This window comes from Hemibagrus wyckioides, linkage group LG17, assembly GCF_019097595.1.
Source record: "Hemibagrus wyckioides isolate EC202008001 linkage group LG17, SWU_Hwy_1.0, whole genome shotgun sequence".
In the NCBI taxonomy this organism is placed as follows: Eukaryota; Metazoa; Chordata; class Actinopteri; order Siluriformes; family Bagridae; genus Hemibagrus; species Hemibagrus wyckioides.
Genome location: NC_080726.1, coordinates 24,653,992 through 24,673,441, shown reverse-complemented (window position 1 = coordinate 24,673,441; position 19,450 = coordinate 24,653,992). Strand labels below are relative to the sequence as shown.

Here is a 19,450-nt window from a genome sequence, read left to right as displayed (position 1 = left end):
GCCTTTGAATCATCTCCCACTTAAGGTCAAATCCAGTCCTTTAATGCAGTTTCTCTTTCCCACTCTTTGTTAGATTTTTAATATTTCCCACACTTCGCCCCTGGCATGGCTAATTCAGATTCAAATTACAAAAAAGCTAGCTAGCTAAGTTTAACAGCAAAAAAAAACGTGTTTTGAGTTATATAGCATTATATTAGACAGCTTTGTGTTGTGTACAGAGGATGGGGAATGGTTTAGGGAAGGGGGTTGTGGATGGAGTAGAAAGAAGACAGAGAAATAGGAAGAAGCCCAAATAAGCGACTGCAGTAAAAAAAAAAACAAAAAAAAACGCAGCCTGTGACTGGCAACGTTTACAGGTGACTTAAAAAAAAAAAGTTGCTTATGGACTTTGGGAGCTGTGCTCAGAGATACAAATAATGCACAGCTTGCAGCAATGTCCAGCAAAAGAAGCATTGTGTAATCAGTTCAGATAAAAGACACATTATTCAAGAGTATGCAAAACAAAGAAATTGAATGAGCCCAGCAAAGTAGCCTTCCTGACAGCTGAAGAAAACACCAGTTTGTGGATGACAAATATAAATGTAGACAGCCATATATACATATTCACAGCTACTTTCAGTAAGAACAATAAACTATGGAGCCCTGTGGAGGCATTTGACAGCATTAAAGAAGACCTGACCATACCTACAGGGCTGGCACTGTATGACCTTAATGCTGAAACACTCATCTCCCGTGACTTGTCCTCATTCAGGATGGGCACCGTATTCTTCACGTGACAGATAGGATGCCCTCAGCAGCACCGAACAGTGATACGCCCAAATAGAAAAGGAGGCACTCACCTCAACGTGGGCCTGGAAGAGGTTTGCAGAGTCTTTCACACTGAGACTGACCATAAGCCTTTGATCTCTATGCTGGGCTCAAAGAGCAAAAAGCTAATGATTTTCACCTTCACTATCTCCCATGTGGCCGGCAAAGACATAGCAACTGCAGATGGTCTGTCCAGAGCTTCCGTCAGCAACGTGGTAGAAGGGCAGCAAGAGGAAGAAATCAACCTGTATATTGAGTCTGGCAGGACAAACCTACCAGCTACTGAAAAGAGGATGATAGAGATATTGAAAGAGAATTGAAATTTTGAAAGAGAATTTCAGCTTTACCTGCCATTCTCAGGTGAGCTCACAATTCACAATGGTCTGATGCTGTATGGCAGTTGAATTGTGATTCCAGCATCACTCAGAGCAAACACACATTCCAAGCTGCACAAGGGCAACCTGGACATGAATAAAGGGAGAAAGCTAAGCAGTCAATGTAGTGGCTGGTGGATTCTGGACTGTTTTCGCTCGTTCAACGGACCAAAGTTTATTTCGTACTTTTTCAGAACATTTGCTCAGGATCTGAGCTTCAGACATGTGACAGCAGGCCCTACTTTTCACAGAGCTATAGAAAGGCTGAGCAAGCTTTGAGAACAATAAAGTGTCTTCTCAAAAAATCCACAGATCCTTACTTTGTTCTCATGGCCTACTGAGCTGCTCTTTTAGTGAATGGATGCAGTCCCACGGAACTCCCCATGGGTGGAGAATCAGAGCAACTATTCCTGTCATTCCATCCCAGCTTAACCCAAGAGGTGCAGTCATGAAGAACACCAAGTGCATATCATGTCACACTTGCTACCTGAAAATCAAGTATGTGTATGTCCAGGTGGTGCTCTAAAAACTTTGAATGTTGTTAGAATTGGGGACGTTTTGTGGAGAACAATGTGATAAATGAAGTTTTGAAGGCAATGCTGGCCTGTTAGGGTGGGACAGTATCCATCCCACTTGGGAAAAGGCTGCTCTCATGTCTTGCAGCATAACTCAGTTTCAGACCAGACCCAATTAATGCATGACATTCCAGAGCCAAGGCCAGGGAGCCATGCTGCTACCTGACCGTCTGCTAGGAGGAATAAACCTCCTGAGCTAACTGAAAATCTCTTTGCGCTGCTAAATGACCTGTACACCCTAATAGAAAATTTAAAAAAAACCACTAGATTCTTATTTAATGCTATAGCAAATTTAATTAGGAGCACAGAACAGTGCTACACCCTAATTGAGAAGGAGGCCCTCTCTGAATGTGGGTTTGCAGACTGTATCATTAGGAAAAGCTTTCACATGTATTAGTCTCAGTGCTGGGCTCAAAGAACCTGGATGAACTCCCACCACAAATACACTGACTACGCATGAGAGTAATAAGGTTCTAATTCACTCTCATGTGCCCAGTGAAAACATAGCAACTGTTGATGTTATGTCCATAGATCCTGACAGCAACATAGTAGAAGGGCAGTAAGAGAGGGAAATCAACCTGTACAGTACCTTGATTCTGTCATGAGAAGCACTCACTGAACCACTGAAAAGAGGCTCAAAGAAATCCAAAAACACCAGGATGACTACACCATTCTCCAGCAGCTGCAAAAGGTCAGGTCAAACAAGTTATACTCTATTGAAAGAGTATTAAATATTAACTGGGAATGAAATCACCACATTGTGCACTGTAGATAACAATATTAGTATCAGATCATTGTTTTAAAATCCTTTTCAAAATCATGAACTTGCCTCTCTTTTATTTCCAAGATCCTATGAGGTTGTAGCACAGCAGTTATGCTTAAACCCACGTAGGAATAACATTCATGAAAGGTATCAGGCAGAAATTAGGCCTCAACATTGCACAGAGACAGCATTGGTTAAAGTGGTAAATGGCCTACCACTGGCCTTTGATCAGGGTTGTGTCTCCTTGCTGGTGTTGCTTGACCTTAGTGCAGCTTTTGACAACAATGGTCTCCTTTATAGACTAGAAAATGTTGTTCCACTGTTATGCTGATGACACACAGCTATATGTTTCAGTACAGCCAGTTGAAAGGCACCAACATGTAGCTATGTGATTATTGGCTCCAGTCTTTCATTAGACGCTCATGTAGATAATATTACTAGGAAAGTGAGTGTTTTTTCATCTAAGAAATTTTGATAAGATAAGAAATATATAATATATAATTATTATTGTAGATTATTGTAAATGCCTTACTGTCTGGATGTTCCAGGAGGTGCATACGCAAGCTCCAGTTAGTCCAAACTAGAACCAGAAGATATGAACACATGATTCCTATCCTATCCATGCTGCCCCGGCTCCCGGTCAGATTTCATAATGATTATAAAACATTGTGACAGCCTAACCAATTAAAAGATGCAGGCTATTTGTTTGTACCTCATGTAGTAAAGGCTACAACAGGGGGCAGAGCTTTTTGTTACAAAGCCCCATTGTTGCGGAACAGCTTTCTAATGCAAATAATACCACAGGAATAAATCAATTATTATTTGATTATTTAATTATTACTTGGCCACACCAAATACAATCCATAAATAGCTAAAATACTAACTTTTATAGCTGAAAAAAAAAACAGCTGAAAAATCACTTACAAAATATTTATTCATGTAAATTGATTCTTCATGAATAAAGTGGACTGATGTAAAGAATGATAAACAAATAGAATCCCTTCTTCACTTTAAACACCAGTGCACTGCAATCATGACATCAGCTGATGTCTCTTCACTGTGAAAAGTTAAGTTTTCTGTATCTATAGTCAACTGTTGGGGTAGGGGATTAATTTACCAGAATTAAATGGTCGAGATGAGGGTATCCATCAAAGCCGCTAGGTGGCGCCTCAGGCACGTACTGTGCTGTCCCAAGCGCTCCGTGTGTGACATAAATGTAGGCCTATTTGATAACGCAGCGTTATCAGTCTTTGTATAGTCCATAATTTTATCTTAATGGATATCATACTGATGACTCAATTGGTGTTTTTTACGGCATTTTGATGATTTTTCCTTCAACTTATACTGTAAGTGGTGCTTTCATTTTAACTGTCATGTCAGTTGCAGTTTTTCTCCATTTAAGCCAAAATTATTGTTATGAATAAAAGAAATACACTTTTTTATGCTAATCCATCTATGTTCAGTGGCTATTTTTATGAACTACACGTTTCAGTCCCCCCCCCCACCAAAAAACAAAACAAAAAAAAACAGTATGATGCCTGTCACAGAACCAAAGGGATGGGCTCTCACCACACAAAAGGTGGAAAAAGATTTGACTTGATTTATCTTAGTTTCATATTTTGGACGGCAGTCCATCTCGTTACCAACTTCTTTTGTTCTTGCATTATGTTATCCATAAAAGTATGCTCTGTATTCTAAATATAAATGATTAAAAACTCAGTAATACATACATATGGCCTGAGCAACTTCCCCCTCAGCAGATGGCACTAGATGTACATTCACGCCAATATCACATTGATAACACAACTCAAGACATTCATAGAAAAATAATATTTTATTTACATTAAAATAAACAGTAGTACATTCATTTTTGCAATGATCTCAAAATAGTGTGTACACCCATCATCTGGACAAATGTATTGTTTACATGGCAGAAATGTGCAGAATTTGTGATTTTTAGTTTATATGACATGCATTTCTTTTTCATATACTGAAAGGAAAACATGCTGTGAAGATGTGTTTATTAATGGGCAGTGCAAGTTATGGGTCTTGCAGAACAATATAAGTCTAAGTTCAATACCTCGAAATTATATTCTATAAATTTTACATAGTAATGTTATTGAAAAATCTAATTCACTGTTTCTCATCCATACAACATTTTTACAGCTGAAAGGCTCAGGCAGGACCCTATGCTGGACAATAATTTACAGTCAGTTCTTCCTGAAAAATTCTCAGTCTTCACGTAGGTAGGCCTCAGGAATATCCTCCAAATCCTGCAAGTTGATACTTGACGCATATTCAGCCATTCTCTGGATCTCTTCAGCTTTCATTTCAGCCAGACTCTTCTGTGCAGCCATTTGGAGTTTCCTCATCTCTTCTACCTTAGACTGTGCTGCCTGCATGCTGCTTTTTAAAGCATTGGATGCATGTTCCGCTCCTGAAAAACAGCATAATCAGTTGACTTAAACCATCAGCAGACAAGGTCCTCCCTAGTCCCCCATATGAATAGCAGCTCATAAACACATGCCTGAATTGTAGGCGGCCTCGGCTGACAGCTCGCAGATGTTGATAGCATTCACCCAGTTTGACTCAAAACGTTTACATTCGTCTAGCCTGTCTCCAACCTGAATACAGAAAAAACAGTGTTTGGTATAGTTTATAACGCAAGTTTTTAGAATCTGAGCATCAGTAAAGTTTAAATGTCAGTGCAAAGTACATTCCATTCCATTATGCTTAATTCCAAAGACTTCTCTAGGTATTTTTAAAATTTGAATTCACTAAAACATTAATGAAAAATTACCTCCACTCGCTGGCCAATGATCACTTGCCAAATGCTGTCTTCCTCAGCAGGAGTGAGTTTTCCAATTGAGGCCAAATAACGCTTTTGAAGAGCGATGAGGGTGTGCAATGCCTGAGAACAGGAACAGATAGTGTTACTCACTGCATAGTAGTCTGGTGTTCTATAATATATATATATATATATATATATATATATATATATATATATATATATATATATATATTTATTCAAACAGCTCAAACATTGTCCTCAATATGAACAAAACACATTACTACAGAAAAGGTCAGGTATGAAAGAAGACCACTGAAGACACAAGCACATACCTTTGTATATAGCGTGAGGGCATCTACAAGAGCCATGGTGGTTTGGGAAAGGTAGGTATTAGCACTGTCTGTGACCAAGCTGGATGCCCGTCGAATCAGAGACTCATGTGACAGATTTTCTGCCTGCTGTAATAAAACAACAAAGTGTATTGTACTTAAAGTCTTAGAAACTTGTGTCCTTTATGAATTCATCCATCACATCACATCTGAATTCCATGATCAAACAGTTTTCCAAAGTGTACTACAACAGCCCAGAAAGAATGCATTGTAAAATACACACATTGTATGCTTAAAGTGACAATGTACCTGAATGAAGGGAACAGTACAGAGTCCACTGCCCACGCTGAAGGACACAGCATGTTTCTGCATCACTTCTGGGAGGCGTAGAAGCCCCTGTACTGGTTTTCTGTGGATGAAGATCCCACCAGCTGTGGCTCTATAGGTAAAAGAGTTGTTTAAATCTCATGTTCAAACCTCATTTATTGAAAAGGCTACGAGAGCACAAATTAGAGTATTTCAATTCATTTCATTTCAATTCAATTCAATTCAATTTGCACGCCAGCAGCAGTCACCTTGGCTGCAGTCTAAACTTGTCATACTGCACGTAGTGTAGTACATATTAGGTCGGGAACAAACGGCGTGCAGTATATATATAGATATATATATATATATATAGTTCAGGACATAGACAGAACAAAACCTTCATTTATGATATTTAGTGTTTCTATGTTCTAACAAAATCGCAACATTAATCAAATACATCGTTATATACACACCTCAACAAATGTAAACACGCTGCAGCTTGACGGAAGGCGCCCATGTTGGTCAGCGTGAGCAGGAAGTCGGTCCGCCTCTGAAAGAGTCCTCTCGACACACACACTCCGCAGTGACCAAAAGCTTGCATTTTCTTAATTTTACAGATTAATCCGCAACGTTTTGCTTTTTGTCTTGTGTATTATCGTATCTTATGCGTGTGATACAAATCGATATGAATTCCACCTATTATGAAAATAAAATAAAACGTATCCTAAGTAGAGGTAGTGAGGTCTCTCTCTGTTCTCAGGTGAATCTGATGGAGACAGACTCGCTCCTTTTATACGGCGTGACCCGAGCACTTTATTGACCAGTGTACTGAAGTCCTATCAAAAAATAAAGTTCAAGGAGAGACTTTCAGTGACGCACAGGACTTGTACCGCGTCAGCAGAAACGCTGACCAGCAGGGTAAACACACAGGGCCAAAGGCTGATCAACAAGGGGCCAGAAAAACAGCAGCAGGTTAGAACAACTCTGAACAAAAGACAACAACTCTACGTGCAAATTCATGGGGTTATGAGAAAGATAGGAACAAGGTTTACAGGTGGCTTTGAACATTAAAATATATATCTTTACAAATGATGAAATTAGGTTAATTTCATGTTTTGTGTGAAAATTAACATTTATTACTTATATTAAACTGTTTATTATTTTTCTTTTAAAAAACATCTACACACTTTAGTCTGAAAACATGAAGTCTTTGCAAATTAGCTTGTCATATTCATTCCATTTTAATTTTATTTGTATAGCATGTAATGAGCATTGTCACAACGCAGCTTTACAAGAATATAAAAATTCAGAATAAAAATTACAGTAGTTAAAATTTAAATTAATATCTATCTTTAATGAGCAAGCCAAAGGCAATTATGGTAAGGAAAAACTCCGAGACAACATCGGAACATCCCACAAAATACTCTATGCCCATGAGCCCTCCAGATCAAGCAAACATGTTTTCAGCCATGACATAAACACTGAGACTGTGTCCGAGTCCTGAACACTAACTGGAGGGCTGTTTCATTACTGTGGGACTTTGTAAGAGAAAGCTCTGCCCTCTGCTGTAGCCTTTACTACATAAGGCAGAGATACGAGTGATGTGTTCATATCTTCTGGTTCTAGGACAAACTGGCGCTTGCTTATGCACCTACTGGAACATCCAGACAGTCAGGAATTAGAGTCATCCAATCTAGAGGTAACAAAAGCATGACCTAGTTTTTCTGCATCCTGTAGAGAGTAAATTTATTTCTTATCTTAGCAGAAAGAAGGCTGTCCTAGTAATATTATATAAATGGTCTTCAAATGACAGACTGGAGTCAATAATGACACCAAGTTTTATTTTACTGCTGCACATGATAAAACAGAAAGGCCATCCAGGGGGCCTATATAATCAGAAAGCCTACTTCTGCCTGCATGTGATCCTAGAAGTTCTTCTGTATTGTCAGACACACATTCTTTAACTTTATTAAGTTGGTGCCTCGCATCTGCCCTTGCTGAAACATATAACTGTGTTTTATCAGCATAACACTGGAATCTAATATCATGTTTATGGATAATTGTACACAGAGGTAGCACATATAAAGAGAAAAGCAGTGGGCCAAAAATCCAAATTATGCATAGAATTACCATTTACAAACTGATAACAATCTTCAGATAAAACTTTAGCCAGGACATTTACAGTATTTGGCACTCACAATTCTTCAGAGTGACTTAAATTTATCTCACATATATAACTCAGTATGTGAGGGTAAAGGGCCTTGCACTAGGGCCTGATAGTAGCAGTGCTGGGATTTGAACTCACAACCTTCCAGTCAGTAGTCTAATGTCTTAACCACTGTCCCAGGAGAGGACTGGTGCATTACCTGAACCAGAAAAAATAAAACTTAACAATAGATGTGAATTTAGCGACATATAGTGATCTCTATGAGAATCTGTATAGGTTCAGGGGTCATTCACATTGAAGAATGAGCCAAGTAAACAAGTACTACTCTATACTCTGTTGAATTTTGTTAATAGCAGAATGAAACTCCTACAGCTGCTATTGCTTCTGCAGCACCTATAGAGTGAAGGACAGTGTTGCTTAGAATGCTTAGCTTCCTGTTTATATGTACATGATGAAGTGTACATTACACTCTGATATATACAATCACTGTATTAGGAACACAATACTAGGGCCCCAGTTTACTCTCAGAACAGCCACAGAGGGAGGAATTCCATATTATATATCCAGATATTGTGTGGATTGCATCTCCTAATTGCTGCAGATTTGTCAGCTGCACATTCATGTTGTGAATCTCTGATGTTATAGCCTTGTCAATTTTCCTCTGACCGCTCACGTTAATCAGATGTGCCTGCCTGCAAAACTGCTGCTCACTGGAGGCTCTTTGTTTTTTCAGCATTCTGTGTAAACACTAAAGACTGCATCATGACACGTTCCACTGGGATCACATTTTTTCCCTATTCTAAAGTTTGAACATTAAGTGAAACTCTTGACCTGTATCTGCTTCATTTTCTTTTTACATTGCACTGCTGCCTGACTTGATTGACTGATCATGAATAATTGCATAAATGTATAGGTGTGCAGCTGTTCCTAATATAGTGGCCAGTGAGTGTATGTTTTGAAAATATGACTGTCGGTTGAATCACAACACGGGGGTGAGTACGTGCTCTGTACATTGGTGTTGTCATCAGTGAAAATGGATGAGGAGTGAGCTTTTATTATCTTTGGAAACAACCCTTGTTTTCCCACACAAAACAAATATGGTTGTGTAATAAAGTAGAGCCTCAGAGTTTGATTAATAATTAAAGACTCTGTAAGTATTTAACAGCCCCAAATTCTTTAACCATTCTGTTCAGACTGCTGTTGTGTTCAGTATAGTACACAAAGTTTCAAATGAAACAGAACAAACTGGACAAAAGTCCTTTATCAGCTATGTAAGCAGAATGCTTCTGATTCTTTAGAAGCACTCTGATTTTTTTAGTACAACTTTTATGGTAAGCAGATGTTTACATTTCCAAACATTACTTTTCATCAAAAACAAATTAATAGAAAAAAATGATTGTATTTTAATAAACAACCCACATACAGTATACTTTAAATTATGCATCTAAAGCACTTAAAATATATAGAAGATGGTGTTCATAGAGAGTCTGTGCCATTATCGGGAATCATATGAATTATCTTATAGCACCAGATTAAAACAACTGATACAAATGGTTATATAAAGCAATAATAAACAATGATTATATGCTTACACAATAATATTGTAACCTTTAAAATAGCTCTTCATTAGTTTTCAAACAGAATTAGTCCTGCACCACAATCTACAGTGCCAGAGAACAAGACTGCAGGCATTTTAGCTGACTTTCAAACTCTATTTATAGCCTCCAGATACTGTGCATCCAAGATCCAAGAAAAAAACCAAAAAAATATTCCAAGCCTTGTTCCAGGCTCTGTTACAAGCCCTGTTCTACAGTAAGGGTCAATGTGGCGACTTCCCTCACCATGTTGCAAGCCAAGCTCCCTGCAGAGGCTGATGTGGCAGCCTCCAAAACCAAGCTGCATGCAGAGGGAGAAGTATGGTCTTCCAGATCATGGCAGGCCCTGTGTCTTTTGTTTTGATTCTCCGCTCCTGTCTTGTTGCTGGAATAAGGACACATTGCTCCCCGAACGTGTCCTTATTGTATTCATCATATTCACTTGTTTTCACATTTGTTCTTAGTTGAGTATTCTGAGTATTCTCTTGAGTATTTTGAAGACATCACATGATGGCCTGTGCATGGCAACAGTGAAATTAAGTGGAAACACAAAATTACTGCAACATGGACATGTGACATAACAAAGTGCTCAGAGTTTTGCTCAGAGCACAAAGAGTAATAGTATTTGCACCCTATCTATCCACTTGCAACCAAAAGTATTGGCACCCTGTCTGTCCACTCGGGGATGAGTTTTGTCACGGCAAAATGTACATATCTAGTTATTTATTGCTCCTCTAATGTACCCTTATTTTATTCACCATATTCACCTGTTTCCAGGTTTGTTCTTATTTCTATTTATGTCTCTTGTGTGCCATGTCCTCAATGTGAATATCAGTGTTGTTTACTCGCTGTACTAAGCTATGTTTCATGTTTCCTATTCTCAATTCTTGTATAGCCATAGCCATTCTTTGTTTTATTTTTAGTTTTCATGTTTATTTTTTACCTCAGGTTCTGTTCTATGTATTTTGTGTTCTCACCCTAGCCGATGATAATCTGTTTGCTGATCACTTGACCTTCTACGTTTGTGCTTATTAATGCCGGCTCCATCCGTCCACCTCTGTATTTCAAACACCACCATATTACACCATAAAACCTCAAAAAAATCTTCTCAGGATAAAGAAGCAACAAGAGGGATTAAACAAATATCTGTTTAGCTACATGTTTTTACTGTTTTGTCACTGAAAACGCCTAGCTACAACATTTTCAGCATTTACTGGACAGACAGAGCAATGTACATTTATCTCATTGATACAACTGAGCAATTTAAGCTTAAGGGCCTTAAAAAACCTGGTGGTCCTAGGCTTCAAACTTCCAACGTTCCAATCAGTAGTCCAATGTCTTAAGCGCTGAGCTAGTACTTCCCCACTAGAAGAGGATGCCTTTCTATTATGGCACAGATGTAACAGTCCATCCAAATCCTTGAAGCCTATGTTACTCTGAGAATCATGAGATGGCCCCTTATGGAGAGCCTAAAGATTACTGCACTTGGTATCACATAGATACACTACAGATGGCTGTGGATGGTTTCACATGGACAGCTGAAATATTAGACTTAGTGAAATAGTTTATGTGTCTCATTCATGATTTAGTGGATTTCTGTACTTTGACACTGTAAGCTTAAAGCTAAAAACTATAATGGAATAAAAATGTCTGATGCTTATACTGAAGATGCTTTCAATAGCACTGTTTAACTTATTAGTATATAGCTGTGAATTAGTAATGTTTCATAATCTGGTGTCACCCAGAAGAGTATGGGTTCCCTTTTTTGTCTGGTTCCTTTTTCCTCATGTTGCTGAGTTTTTCCTTACCACCTTCACCTCTGGCTTTCTGATTAGAGATCTAAATTTAAATCTGTATCTGATTTTTGTAAAATCTCCATTTTTTCCATAATTTCCATTTAAAATTGCTATGTAAATTCAATTAAATTTAAGTGAACAGAAGCTATTTGCCTGATGCTTAACTAAGACAAACACACATTTACTTCAAATAGCCCTTTTAAACAAACATTATTAAATGTTCATTAACTAATAGGACAGTTAGGGTCCTGAGATTGTTTGCAGTTTTGCTACTCTGCAAAAAAACATCTATACCTATATGAATTCACATATTTGTATTAAATAGCATTTTGTAATAATTAATTGTAAGTATGTACAGTATAGTGAGTTTATTACAGTTACAGTACATATGTCGGTTAAAATAACATTTCTGATTGTGGAAGGTGTTCTTCAGCAGAGGTCAGCAAGAGATTTTTTCAGAATCATTTTATGGAAACATTTATTCATGGAAAATATGTCCCATCAGCTGCTTATTAACTATACGATTGTATATAAGTAAATAAATTAGGGAAATTTAGTATAATAAATGTTGGAGAAACCAAGAGCATCTGTCGCTCATATATCATTCATGCATTCATTCTGTGGCTTTATCCTGGTAAGAGTCATGGTTGATCTGGAGCCTCTTCCAGAAACACTGGACATGAAGCATTAGCACACCATAAATGGGTCACTAGTCCATGACAGGGCATCCTGTGCATGCATTGACTCTTACAGGCAATTTAGAGCAGTCAGTCTGGGAGGTGGGAGGAAGCCCAAGCAGCCATGTCAAGAGCCCGTTAAACACCCACAGACAGGAACCCAGGATTAGACCATCTGCTACACTAATCCAGTGTCACTCCAGTATTATCTACCTAGGACCAAATCTCACAATACAGTGTGTCATGGTAATGGAAATGACTTAATATGTAATATGATGCAATGTTTCACACATAGATTTCTTGCATGACATGGTTATGGTGCAGTTTGCAGTATTTCATACTATTTTTCATTCCATTTTTTTTAAACAACATGTTTTGTCGTACAAACTGCTTCTGATGTCGTTTTCTCTTATAGTGCTGCATGATTAACAATGTAGATTATCAAGGCATGATTAGTTCATTAAGGTCTGCGGACACATGCTTATCAGCCATTGATTTGGGTACTAGTTTCAGGATTCTTGGTGAACAGTGGTGCAAGAATTCAAGACATCTAGCGAAATCAGGTACTGATATGAAGAGATAGGATCACGAATGGTGATTTAATGAATCGTAAAATTCAGCTAGCTGCATGGACAAAAAACACATGCATGCTCTTTGAGGGAAAGAAAATCAGCTTTCTTTCTTTAGGATCCTGGAGAGCAGTTTAGAAAAGCGCTGAAGATAGGGCCTTTAGAGTGAGATTATATACTATATTTATCTAATCACTTGCACTAAGCCCCCATGGAAGACATCAGACATCCTTTCTAAGGCATTGTATATAATAAGTACAGCTACTTCTAGTTAAAAACTAGGCCTGTTAATTTACTGTAAATGCGAGGTGTTAATAAAAGAACGCGTGGTGCTTTAACAGTGCTTCACTAGGAAAAGTCTTCCTTGCCAATGACACAAAATAAAGGCATGTCTAATTGTCTTAGTATTTGTAAACAAAGCACTAGGCTAAGTACCATAATCTTCAACTGGACCTTTGGTAATCACTGGTATAATACAGTCAATATTGTCTCATAGAACATAACAAAATTTAGGTTTATAGCCGTTGTAGTATATCAGCATAAAAAGAAAGTTTATGTTGTGCTGCCACATGATATAGCAGTAGGATATACTAAAAGGCAGTATGGACCATAGAACATCCTGTAGCACTTTACAAGTAACAATCGCACAACAAAAGCACATGGTCTATTAGTACAACCCCAAACATCCTATCCAGATAATTAGTTTCTGTGTTAAATTAGAGAATGGAGATAATTATCATGACCATAAGGTGGACAGGTCCTGAACTATGGTTTTGTCACTCAAGCAGTGTTCAAGCAGATCCACATTTTGAACTAAAAAAAAAGATTTTCTCAATTGACATGATTGTTAAAAAAAACCCAGATTGATCGCATATATCCATGTTTCATGATTACAACTTGGACGCAGCCTTGGATTGGATGAATTCCTTTTTAATCTGTAAAATAAACTCACCTTTCTCTGTGTAAAATCAGATGATTACATATGTACAAAGCAAATGGCTTTATAACTATGTATATAACTATGTAACAGAATCCTTAGGAATGCTAATAACCTTTGCCTTATTGCTTATTATTTTGCTTTGCGACTGGGACTCTGCTTTCACATGAAATATGATTTTGTCTACATTTGATGTAGCAATGTAATGTATGATAAAATTTTTCGTCCCTTAGCCCATATACAAGTGGACTGACTCCCTTAGCGATGACAGTGAACATTATGAAGTTGAAAAAGCGAACTGACAAATAGATCTGAATATCTAGCTCCATGATTAATGCTTCAATATAGGGACAAATAATTTCAGTTGTACACAGTGTAAGCTGAAGCATATGCAATAAGACGGTGCGCAGACCTTTGGCTGCTGACTTCTTGTCCACAGAAGCTGCCCGGGCAGAGATCATAATCATTACATAGCAAAATAGCTCAACAAGTAAAACTATTATAAAATTAATAATATATAAAGCACCCCTCATTAAGCGGTGCCAGTTTTCTGGTATCATAATTTCATAATGACAGAAGGTGAACTGAGACAGATATTCTTTTGAGGCAGTTGTGACAAGGATGAACATATCCACAAATGACTTAAGGGAGCCTATGATCCAAATGATAAAAATAGCTGTAAGGGTCCTGCTGACAGTAGAGATAGCACTATGTCTCAGTGGCATGCAGATGGCCACATAACGTTCCACACACATTGCAGTGATAGTTAGTGGTGTGCATGTTGTAAGTGTCTCCATGAGCATACAGAATGGAATACAGAATGCTACAGGCATCAGCACATAGGTGTATGAGAGAATTACTACAATATCTGTCAGCGTAAGAAAAATTAAGTCCACAAATAAGGTGTGGGCGAACAATATATAGCGTGTTTCAGTCCTGAAGGCTTGTTTTCTGGAGAAGGTTAGAAGCATCAGGATGTTGATGTAGATGAGTGGCCATATAAAGATTTGGGTTATGGCCATTGATAAATTCAATCCTGCTGATGTTGACTGGACAAGTTGCAAATGTTGACTGCTGTTACACTTATCTTCTGTACACATATCTAGGGAAAAACAAATTTCAACATTATTACAACTGTGACATAACAATTAGACAAATGATAAAATAGTACAAACAAAAATACAAATAATTATTAATAACAGCATTAGGATGGAGAAGTACATATGATCATTTTTAAATGTATTACCTGCAGTTGCAATGGAGTCTTCTAGAATAATAGAGACTCTTGACGAAAATATATATTATTTACCAGACTAATTTAAATATCTAATTACTGATATCATCAACATGTAAGAATAGCTAAATAGAAGGCGGGGCAGGCAACTGTGATGCATTTACATAAGATAGAATAAATGCTCTGAATGCTCTTAGGAGTTTTTCCCTTTTCAGAAATGTTTAAACCTTGTGATTATTGGTTATAATAGAAAATTACTCTAATTCTTCAAACCACAAGGATCATATGTAGATTAAAAACTGTGTGTAAATCCTATATCTGTCTGAAATGCACAAACAGATCATTCACTCATTCATTCAAGTTCTGTAAAATGATTTTTTGTTCCACTTCACCTGAATTGCCAGTGAAAGCAATATATCATAGTGAACTGCCTCACATATAAGTAAATGAGATTTATAGTGTCGGTCACTTTCTCAAACAATGTATAAATATACACTTACTGGCCACTTTTTTAGGAACACTTGTGTTCCTGTTCATTCATGCAGTTGGTCAATGTGCAAACTGGGCTCATGTATATAAGTATCTGGATTTAAAGCATACTGTGGCATTAAAAAATCTCCTTCACTAATTTCAAGTCAAGTCAAAAAGCTTTAATTGTCATTTCAACCATATATAGCTGATGCAGTAAATGAGACAGCAGTCCTCTATGACCATGGTGCTACATAAAGACACAGAGCTACATAAGACAAGCAAGAACTAAGGGCTAAAAAGGAAAAATTAACCTGTTCACATGATGTACACGTGTACAACCTTGTGCAAACAGTGCAAGACAAAAGACAATGCGAGATAGGAGACATGGGTGGATGTTTTGTTTTGTAAACATATGTAGACGTACGACAGCAGCAGTTTATATCAGCATTAAAATGTGATGTACAAAAAAAATGCATACTGAGTGCAGAGATGTATAGTTGAATATAAGTCTGTGTGTGTGTGTGTGTGTGTGTGTGTGTGTGTTTGAGTCAGTATAGTCTCTGGGTATTGAGGAGTCTGATTATTTGAGGGAAGAAACAGTTACACAGTGTGTGTGTGAAGGCCATAGTGTGAAAGGATTTACTCTCACACTATGACAAAGGTACTCTATATATCATTAGATTCTATAATATACAGTATATGTATAACTATTTTTTAGCTTTCATAAGACTAATATTACCTGCAATGTCTGGCACCCTGACTACAGGTATACAACTAACAAGCTGGTTCAGGCTATTTCAAGGACTAAGATATGCTACTGTCTAATATGACTAGGCCACCACTGTCTGAAAGCTCACAGCTCTTTTCCATGCTTTAGCTTATTAGTCTGTAATTGAACATCTTGTTGAATGACCAGAAAATGTAAACCTGTGGTAAGCCTCAAAAACAGGAAGACCAGACTTGACCTGTATAAAATGTATAGTGCTGGTTTATCTGCTCAGATCCAGCCAAATGCTTCAAAACTCACTGAACCTGATTAAATTATATTTTAATGCATTTGCACTCTGAAACATTTAACCAGTGTTGGGTCAGTTACTCAAAAAAAAAAAACATTACATATGACGTCTTTCAAAATGTAATGGTGATTACTTTCCTTATTACTCCCTGGAAAATCTCATTTTCCATGACTTTACTCCCTAAAACTCCTACTAATCTGTACCAACTAGAAAGTACAATGCTTTATGTATGAAAAAGAGAAGTAGTAGTTATAACAGTAAATGATGATGATTTAACTGAATTGACATTTTCCCTGCATCTGCTCTAAACAAAACCAGATTTAGCATTAAGATTAATAGAAAGATAGAAACGTATAGTCCTCAAATACCTGCCTTGAAATAATAAGCTTACATATTATTTCCATTATTTTTCTCACTTTTTTAAGCATATTGTCCAGCAAGGAAAATAGATAATAGTGAATGGAGGTTTTTTTTTGTTGGACGATATTTATACAAGTACTTAGACTTTTTTCAGTCTAAGGCCAGTACAATTCTACCTGGGGAAACAAAAAAATCTTACGTTTTTTGTCACCATGACGATGACTCTCATATAGATAAAGGTAGCATTTCAACACAGTACAAGATATAGGGAATGTTATCAATTAAAGGTAATTAGTTTACTGGAACACAGTACAGGTTTTCTGTAGTCAATGATGAGTTATTTTGTCTTTTTGGTGTTAAGGGCTCGGTTGTTCTTCACCCATCATCCTGAGCAAGTTTCTCACCTGTAGGCAGCGTCATCATTTTTTATATTCATCAGTCTGATGACTGTTTTGTTGTCTACAAACTTGATGATGCTGTTGGAGCTGTGAAGTGATGAGGGCTGAGTGCATAACCTTGTAGAACACTAGTACTTAGGGTCAAGGTGGAAGATGAGTACCCCCTAATTTGATGGTCCATGGGCACTCGGTCAGGAAGTCTATTATCCAGTTAGAGATGGAACATTTAGTTGCAGATGGACGTATTTTTGCGGATAATTGTGTTGAATGCTGAACTATAATAACAACATCCTTACATGGGCAATCATATATCGATTTTATTTAATCTGTGAAAGATAGAGGCCTTTGCCCTGCCATTCCATTTATACCAGCTGCCCCTGACTAAAGCAAACATAAAGCAATGCCCTTGTGATCTCTGTTATAATGACCCAACGAGGTCCATGCCAATTTTCTTTCAAATATATATATTTTTAGACAGTTACTGACATTATCAGATCCCATCCAGACATTATCCAATAACTTATTTCTAAGTGAAATTCCTGTGATGCAGTCAACATCATCAAAAACTACTTAATATTTATATTAAGGTATACCAATAGTTTTACATGCATTTTTAAATAATGTTTTAAATGCATTTAATCAATTACAATATCAAAATCAGTATTCATCTTAAAACCACAAAGATTAAAAAACTAAATGGTCTGGGGACCAATATTACATCAGTGTGTTTACAGATTTGGTCATTAGATATGTGAGGATGTCTCCCTGTGGCCTAATCTGAGCCAAAAGTCATTAACTGAACATTTGTTTTCATATTACTTCAGTTAAATTGCCAGGAGATGCAGATGCTGATGAAGTGGGACTCATGTCCCTCAGCTACATTTTCCATTTCGCCTGTATTAATGAATATGTTTAATAATTTAGGACCTGCTTGTCTTTCTCAACCCATAATTAGACACATAGGATTTAAAAGATTGTTGATCTGTAATTAACTAGGGGCTATGATGCTATGAAGTTCTACCTTTAGGGCCTAAGAATGTGAAAATGTTAAATATCAGCTTCCTTATATAAGTAGATTTGATTACATTGAAGCTATTCTAGCTTCAGTGTCCAGCTCTAAGTTCAATGCACTTCAGCAAACTGATTATTGCATGCAGCCTAGCTTGCTATTCACATTAGTGACGCATGTCTGAAAGTGAATGAGGATAAAGTTTCTTTTTTGTTTGCCATGCAAAACAAATAACTGTACCCCAAAAGTTTCAGTTAATAATTAAAAACCATCGTTCAAGCAACTTCAGAATCAGACAACAATGTTCATAAGTGGTCCATTAATTCTCCCATATTCCTATAACAGTGTTCCTGTATTTAAAATGCACTTCAGTGTGTACAAAACAAAATTGAATTTATTCAATACAAAAGATACTGCTGCTTTGAAACTAACCTACTGATCAAAATGAGGAAGCATGAGGCTCAAACATGCAGAGAAAAATAACAACCAAGGGGAAAATGTGAACACAGTGACTTGGACTGTGAAGTGGTTGGAGCCAGATGGACTGTTTTGAATATTTCAGAAACTGCTGAGGAGCATGGGCAGATTATTTTCAAACTGACAGGAAGGATATGGCAACAGAATGTGAAGAAAAGTATCTCAGAACCAGTGGTGGACCGTCAGGGGCTGCTGGCCTAAACGCAGTGATCTGAATCACTGACTTGCATTTTAATATATTTAATATATTTTTCCATGAATGTGTATTAAATTATTTCCAGTAGTCTATTCTCTACATTTCATAGCTTTTCTCTTGGTTGCGCTGCTTCCAGTAGTGTATATTTATGATAAGAGTATTTATCTAATCATATTTCAGACAGTGGATGACATCATGTGTTGCCAGAGTGAAAGAAATCTGCCTTAAGGCCTTCAGAATCAATAGTGTAGGCGCCCGGAGCTTAAAATAAGTGGCAATGAAATTTTCATTACATTTCATGATCAGATTTCGAGTTGGCGTCACTGGGGCCATCTAGCAGGCATACGATTATTTCCCGTCCATTGATTGGATAATTGGAGTAGTCAGAGGCAGCGACCCACCATTTTTTAAAAAAAAAAGTAACCATAATAAAATTGACTATTCCTTGTGAGGTGTGAAATACTGTAGACTAATTTCTTTTTTCCTTTGTTATTTAACGGTTGATTAGTATCTATATCTATAGTCCAGGGGCGATTCTAGAATTTTCATCAGGTTTGACTAACAGGGTATGATGGTAAATGTATTGCAGCATTCCACTGTATT

The 19,450-nt window shown here is 37.2% G+C and overlaps 2 protein-coding genes and 1 long non-coding RNA gene across 4 annotated transcripts; 1 reads left to right on the top strand and 2 right to left on the bottom strand.

Moving 5' to 3' along the window:
* Window positions 1–4,334: 4,334 nt before the first annotated feature.
* diabloa (diablo, IAP-binding mitochondrial protein a) lies at window positions 4,335–6,554 on the bottom strand. Of its 2 annotated transcripts, none has more exons than XM_058414189.1 (6): window positions 6,419–6,554; window positions 5,949–6,078; window positions 5,643–5,768; window positions 5,320–5,430; window positions 5,047–5,143; window positions 4,335–4,956 (listed from the first exon to the last, which is right to left on the bottom strand). In XM_058414189.1, exons 1-6 carry the CDS (start codon window positions 6,544–6,546, stop codon window positions 4,751–4,753), a joined length of 798 nt encoding a protein of 265 aa, XP_058270172.1. In that variant the 5' UTR covers window positions 6,547–6,554; the 3' UTR covers window positions 4,335–4,750. The 2 variants fall into 2 exon arrangements, with proteins under 2 accessions (XP_058270172.1, XP_058270173.1); XM_058414190.1 differs by having other exon boundaries at window positions 5,643–5,765.
* A 140-nt stretch (window positions 6,555–6,694) lies between these two features.
* Window positions 6,695–11,524, top strand: LOC131368210 (uncharacterized). The gene is made up of 3 exons (XR_009207016.1): window positions 6,695–6,917; window positions 7,572–7,644; window positions 9,834–11,524. It is a non-coding gene; the product is annotated as an uncharacterized LOC131368210 (long non-coding RNA).
* Window positions 11,525–13,808: 2,284 nt separating this feature from the next.
* Window positions 13,809–15,055, bottom strand: LOC131367741 (odorant receptor 131-2-like). The gene has a single exon (XM_058413216.1). It carries the CDS (start codon window positions 14,784–14,786, stop codon window positions 13,809–13,811), a length of 978 nt encoding a protein of 325 aa, XP_058269199.1. The 5' UTR covers window positions 14,787–15,055.
* Window positions 15,056–19,450: the final 4,395 nt, after the last annotated feature.